This window comes from Fulmarus glacialis, unplaced genomic scaffold, assembly GCF_000690835.1.
Source record: "Fulmarus glacialis isolate BGI_N327 unplaced genomic scaffold, ASM69083v1 scaffold11320, whole genome shotgun sequence".
In the NCBI taxonomy this organism is placed as follows: Eukaryota; Metazoa; Chordata; class Aves; order Procellariiformes; family Procellariidae; genus Fulmarus; species Fulmarus glacialis.
This window is the reverse complement of record NW_009189599.1, coordinates 1-7,306: the sequence shown is the minus strand read 5'-3', so window position 1 is coordinate 7,306 and position 7,306 is coordinate 1. Positions and strand designations below refer to the sequence as shown.

The 7,306-nt window shown below is 41.2% G+C and overlaps 1 protein-coding gene across 1 annotated transcript; it reads right to left on the bottom strand.

Annotated features, from left to right (window-relative positions):
* Nucleotides 1-345: 345 nt before the first annotated feature.
* Nucleotides 346-5,645, bottom strand: KL (klotho; the record flags this gene model as incomplete). Its single annotated transcript, XM_009582726.1, has 2 exons — nucleotides 346-683; nucleotides 4,529-5,645. Coding segments are annotated over 2 exons (1,455 nt in total), but the record flags the coding sequence as incomplete, so codon positions are not given.
* Between the last annotated feature and the right edge of the window lie 1,661 nt (nucleotides 5,646-7,306).

Sequence of the window (7,306 nt, the reverse complement as noted above, 5' to 3'; positions counted from 1 at the left end):
CCATCACTCCGTGTCTTCAAAACATACTTTTACCTGTCCAACTCAGCGAGGGAAAACCAAGGAGGGGAAAGCATCTACTCAACAAAAGGCCCCAGGGAAAGTTGTGAGATAACTTCAACCACAGGAATTAAGGACTGGTCATAAACCAAACGTACTAAACCAGAGAAAACGATTTCTGGAAGCCATATGCTAGCAATCTCTTCCCAGTGTCAGTGTCCTGCAGTATCAGGGATTGTAAATGCCTTCCTAGCGCTGAAGCAATCACGACATTGTGCACTCTTATTTCAGATTTCCCAAGGGGATGCAAGAGAAAGGGCAGTGAGTGATGTATTCAAAAGGGCAGCTCTATTTATACCTTCTTTCTACCTTCTTGGAGTAGTAAGTAATAAAGGATATAGTAACAATAAAAGCAACAAATATGAAAGAGATAAAGGCTAATAATGATTTTCTGGTTCGGAAGAAGTGGCATTCAGGACACGAGGCAATCTCTTCTGGGCACAGCAGCTCAGGAGTTTCAGGACCAGGAAAACCGTTATTGTCAATTATTTCTCTGTAATGTTTCATAGAAGGTTTTGGTTCATACTGATTTGCAACGTAACTGTAGAGACCATATTTAGGAGCAGTCTTGTCATTAAAAGAATAGACAAAATATCCTTGCAGGTTAACATTATCCAAGGTGTAAGCTGCGAAAGAAAACAACGGGTTGAAGCAATGAATAAACATCACTTTGGCATTCAAGAGCAGTACCATATGCCAATACATAAAGCAGGGGCAGGGGGATGTTAAATCCACATCTACACTTCTCTTCCCTAAAATAAGGTAAGGCACACGTACATCTATGAAGTGTTTGTCATAAAAAGTAAGAATTTGTCAGCCATTGCCAGACAGTGTGATCTGTGAGTATCCTGTAATTTATTTCCTTGTGCTTGGTAAACACAGCTGTGAGTGCATGACTGGAGCCTATCATGAAAAGATGGCTCTTTTTTATGTATGAAAGAATAAAGGTTTTGGCTTTCCTGCACCTGGATTTCTGCAACCTGTTTCTCTGATTGCTCTTTCTCCCTTGCAGAGCACCTCCTGATGAGGACAGCCAAGGAATGGAGGACATCAGGCTGCACTTCTCACTAGCAAAGATACAGTGACACCAGAAAAAGACGCGTCCATGCTAAAGTCACGTACTGGGATATCACCAGTGCAAGTGGAAAGGTTATGCAGATCATAGTTCTCTCTTGTTATTGACCCAAGTTTCAGATCCAAGATGACCAGTATTAGTCTTTATTGAGAACATGTCCACAATCCATACTGCTACTGGAAGAGGTCCAGCAGCTGGAGCATTAACCTTAAGCCATCAGTCCTGCTTGACAAAACCAATCAATCCATAGTTGTAAATGCAAACTGTAATACTTTATCTTTCAAAATCACTATTTTAACAAATTAAAGCAACATCTTCTAGCAGATGAACACAGGACTGAAAGCTAACAATTGCTGAATTTTCATACACCTCTGAAAAAAATTATTTCTGCAGCCACACGCAGGACATTTAGTACCTCTAACCTACTTTTCAGGTGTAAAATGAAATAATATTTACCTGCCCTTTTACAGAGCTGCTACGCAGGATAATTAGTTAGTGTTGTAAAACCACATGTGGATTTAATGGTGTTACATAAATGGTTACTGCTGTTCTTCGTTTTCAGTTGGCAAAGATGTACTTAAACAGTGTACAAAGCACTTAAAAATACAGCCTCAGACCAAAGGGTCCCGTACTGTATTCTGGAATCATTTATCTGCACAAACCTGTTGGCTCCCCTGGAACAATGCAGGTGAGCAACATTACATGCACAAATGCTGCCACATGCAGTCCCTGAAACCAGCTGGAGGAAGAAGGCAGAATAGGAACTTTAAGGCGAGAGCACACATATACCAAATCCCCTCTCATTCCTCTCCAGCGTGACACTGAGGCAAGGACACGAGATCTGTAATTCATCTGTAATTCAACCCTCTGCACAGAGTCTTGCAGAAAAAATGCAAGTTTTGGAGAAACCTGAATCAGTCATGATGCCAAGGTTAAGAGCTTGCTCCCTGTGTAAGGACAAGATGGACAAAAGCACAATACCAGAATGGGAGAAGAAAAGAGAATGAAAAAGCTGGTATTACCGACGGACCAAACACTATGGAGGAGTGTATGATGTCAAAAGTGGGAGAATAAACTTTAGGGCAAGTATTATGGCTAGTTAGCAGGGACACATTCATCCATGACAAAGAAGGTGGAAAGATAGGAAAATATGGCTTACGTGTGGTGGTTAAGTTGAAAAACATAGGAGCTATTTCCAGGCTGGAGAGAAGAGGGGAGAAGGAAGTGATTGGGGGATACCAGTGACTGGTACCAGATCAGTACGAATGACAAAGTTCTGTAAAAAACAGGGGGATGTGCAGGTGTTCTGGCTAACGTGAGCTTGGAGAAAAGTCCATATCCATACACACTTCGAAAACAGAAGTGCCAACAACTGGTACAGTCTAAAATTCTTTCTACAGTAGAAAGGAGAGAAGCAATACAGAAGAAATATATGGAAACCATAAGCCCAAATATAGCCAAGATACGTTTTTAACTACAGATGCAGAAAACATGCAGCCAGTGCGTCAAAATGCTGGAGAAGGAACTCTTGGGCACTTAATATTGATGTTCAGTAATTCATGGAAGAGCTGGAAATTACACAGGAGGAAGTTAAAGACAATACTTAACAGAGTGGACAGGATGACCTAGCACATTATGGAACTTCCAGCCATCCTTCACTACCTAGCAAAAGAGTGGACTAGATTATATAAGGCTTGATAAATAAGAATTACAGGAGATATATATGATTAATACCAATCAGCTTAGCTTTATGAAAAATAAATCTTGTCAAACTAACTTGACATCTTTTTAATGAGATCAGCAGATCAATAAAAGCAATGATGTTTGATGTAATATACTTAAAACTTCACAAGGCAACTGACTTGGTATTATACGGCATTTGGATCAAGAAAATAGAATGTTACGAGGTCAAGTGGAGCCCATAATAAACAGATTTCAAATGGTCTCAAATAGAACTAGTAAGTCTTGAAATGTAATTGCAGGTAAGTAAGTGTCACAGTAGGTGTATTTCTACTGTGGTCATGGAGATTGGCTTTTAGCACTAAGATATTTAATTATCTTAAATATATCAGCAACCTGAAAGAGAAGTAAAACTATTTCTCACAAAGTTTGCAAATAACACAAAGATTAGGGACATAATTTAGCTAGTGTAGCAAGTTTTGCACAAGCAACTGGCATTCGAACATGACCAAATGTGAGGATGTCAAAGAACAAGCAGACCATACTTTGATAGAGGAAGTTCTGCTTGGGTGGCAGGAATCTGTAACCGAGTGTGTAATCTCAGTAAGTAACCACAGAGTTGTGTGTAATCAACCTGCTGCCATGGCCAAAATGGCTAACGGGCTGCTTAGATGTACGAAAGAGGAGTAAAAGGGTGAGAGGTTACGTTATACCTGCCTGAGATATAGGTGTGGCCGTGGCAGGAACAGTGTGTCCAGGTCTGGGTTTACCCCTCTTAAGAAGAATGCTGGCAAACAGGAAAAAGTTTAATAATTGAAAGGTTCTAAATGATGTTTTATAGTAAGGGATACAAAGAGCTTTGTTTCTGCTATTTATCAAAGAGATAAATGAGAGAGAGCTTGTTTTCTGTCTTTGAATACCTACATAGGTAAAATACATGGAAATGCCCAACAAAATGGCTTAAAGCTGAAGCTAAAGAAATTAATACTAGAAGTAAGATTTATATATATCTATACACACACTTATGTGTAAAAACAGTAAATAATTAGATGCTGCAACAGCTCACAGTGAGATGTAGAAAATTCTTCATCAGTAGAAATTACCTCATTCAAGTCTTCTGCTTTTCTTAAAAAAACAGTGTGTTGTATGACAGGATGACACAAAATGCCTCCTTTTTGCCTTATAATTTATGAATCTTTGAGACAGAGAAAAAGACCGGTTTGGGTTCTGAATAGCAGGAAAGAGTCCAGGAAATGGCATAATGAGGCAGATAGCTGAATTATTATGAAGATCACTGTTGGATAAGATCACTGTGTTGGATAAGATACAGAGACAGCTGAGGAACAGAACTCATACCCAGCCCTGAGGCACTCAGTGGAGAGAAGCAAAAAAGCAAAACAACAGTAGAAGTGCAGTAAGAAGAAAATCTGACTAAACACATGTGGAGCTACTCACATAACATCTACCTAAATTTCTTGAATCCACAAAAAAGTTCTTCTGCTGTCTTATGCAGAATATGTGCAAGGTCAGTCTTCCTGATGTTAGTAACACCAATCAATCATAAATCAAAGGAAAAACTACCTGTTATCCTGTAATAACAATTAATTTATGGAGTATTCTACATAGGATTTATTTTTCTGAAGTTAAACATACTCCATAACACACTGTATACTAATACTGGGATTTGTAACATATAAACCATCTATGGTTCCTTACCTTTTAAAGCTTCATTGATGTAATTCTGTATGTAATACACTCTGAGCTTATCATGAACCATATTCTGGTCATCGTCAATTCCATTAGCTGTAACATAAATTGGGACATCGCCATACTTTGATTTAACCCACTTGAGCAATTTACGCAGTCCCCAGGGCACTACTGCAGCTCTGTTGGGGGAATGCAGCCATGTGATGTCATTGATCATTTGAACTTCAAGATAGTGGTCATATTTTAGTGCATCTTCTTTCTCCCAGCCCACAAGGGTAGTAGTGTAGTGACTCAAGGCAAAAAAATCAAATGAGCCCTGGATTAACTTCTTTTCGTCTTCTGAGAAATAAGGCAAGTGGAAATTATACAGGTCAACACTGTTTCTTCGGTGAAGCCATGCTCTCATCACCTGTGGGTAGTCACCATTCCCAAAGATGGGCTCTGCAAGCCAGCCAATGTCGAACTCCAAAATTCTGTCAGCAACTTCTTGGTCATTCCTTGAAAAGGGACAAGCTGGTTCCACCCAGTCAGCTTGCAAAGCTATAGATATTTTACCCTTCTGAGATCTCCTGAATTCTTTGTCATAAAGATGCCATGCTTTCGCATGGGCTTTCAACAGGTTGTGCCCTGCAGTGTATGTCAAGTTTTTCACAGACGGTTCATTCATTGTGATCCAAAATTTGACATGGTCCCCAAGACTTGTAAAGCAGAATTTGGCATACTCAACAAAAGCCTGAACAGTTTCTGGGTTTTCCCAAGCTCCATATTTGGCAAGGGAAACTGGAAGCTCTTGATTCTCGGCCATAGGTTGCCATAAAGCAACAACAGGAGTTATGTTAACTCTGAGAAGTTCACTAGCAAAACACTGATAATAATGTACAAGTGTGTGGTTGATTAGAGAAAAGTTACCTAAAGGAAGAATTAAAGACCATTTCAGTGAAAAATGGAAGTGTGTGACATGCATTTCTTGCAGAAGAGAGATCTGGAGCCTGATAGCAGCAAAGTCAACACAGTGACGCTTGCGTTTCGAGGTGAAAATTCCATCCACTTTAATAAGCTTCTTCGTCTGGTGAACGTCCCACACATAAACATTAGAGTCAAGAAACTGGGTGGGTGTCGTGTCTACCTAGGTAGAATAAGAAACATACCAGATTCAAGCTGTTTGTTCTAGGTAGGTGGGAACGTCATAACCATCAGGCACAATGTAGTGAAAGAATATCCCAAGTCAAAACATTACATTTAGCACCTCTCTCGCATCTCTGATAAGATAACATCTCTGGCTCATATGAATGAATCAATCTTCTGTTAACATGGGACATCAGAAAAGTACCAAATCTATATATCATTTTCATCCTACTTTCCAAACAAGCTTATGTTAATGGTCACCATGTTTATGTCTTGGGACGACTGGTTAAGGGATCAGGAGCACAAGTAGTGTTCTCCTCTATCCTTCCAGTTGCAAGAAATAATGAGGGAAGAAACAGGAAGAGCCAGCAGATCAATACCTGGCTCCAACCATGGTGTCACCAGCAGAATTTTGGGTTTTTTGATCATGGGTTGGTCTACACGACACCAGGCCTGCTGGCAACAGACAGGGTACACCTGCCTCAAAGGGAGAAAAGAATCTTTGCACAGGAGTTAGCAGGGCTCATTGAAAGACCTTAAAACTAGATTTGAAGTGGGAAAGGGATAAAACCAGGCTCGCTAGAGATAAGCCTGGGGACATCATGCCAATGTTTGAGGGACGGTGTGCTAGCGAGGTCCTTTGGTCTGCTGTCTCAGTGGAGGCAGGGGATGGAAATCCATGTGGCAGCGAAGACGCAAGGATTATAGATGTATTAGAAACCACGGAAGCGCCCAAGAATGGTCATGTAGCAATTAGGGTTTCTCCCCCAAAAAAGGTGGTGGGATCAATAGCCCAGCTGGAGAGCATCTATACCAGTGCACGCAGCATGGGCAACGAACAGGAGGAGCTGGAAGCCATTGTGCAACAGGAAAACTATGATAGCTGCCATCACGGAAACATGGTGGAATGACTCACGCAAGTGGAGTGCTACAATGGATGGCTATAAACTTTTCAGAAGGGATCGGCAAGGAAGGAGAGGCCATGGGGTAGTCCTGTATGTTAGGGAGTGTTTTGATTGTCTAGAGCTTAATGATGGTGATGATAGGGTTGGGTGTTTATGCGTAAGAATCAGGGGAAGGCCAACAAGGCAGGTATCATGGTGGGAGCCTGAGACCACCCATCCAGGATGAAGAGGCAGACGAAATATTCTATAAGCAGCTGGGAGAAGTCTCACAATCACTAGCCCTTGTTCTTGTGGGGGACTTCAACTTACCAGATGTCTGCTGTAAATACAATACAGCAGAGAGGAAACAGTCTAGGAGGTTCCTGGAGTGCATGGAAGATAACTTCACGTACAGGACAACTAGCTGATAAGGCCTAGTCAGCTTGAGTTTATGAAAGGCAGGTCCTGCTTGGCTAACCTGATCTCCTTCTATGACAAGGTCACCCACTTAGGGGATGAGGGAAAGGCTGTGGATGTGGTCTACCTAGACTTTAGTAAAGCCTTTGACGCTGTTTCCCACAGCATTCTCCTTGATAAACTGGCTGCTCATGGCTTTGATGGGCATACTCTTCACTAGGTAAAAAACTGGCTGGATGGCTGGGCCTAAAGGGTTGTGGTGAACGGAGTTAAATCCAGTTGGCAGCCGGTCATAAGTTCCCCAGGGCTCAGTTTTCGGGCCAGTTCTGTTTAGTATCTTCATCAATGATCTGGATGAGGG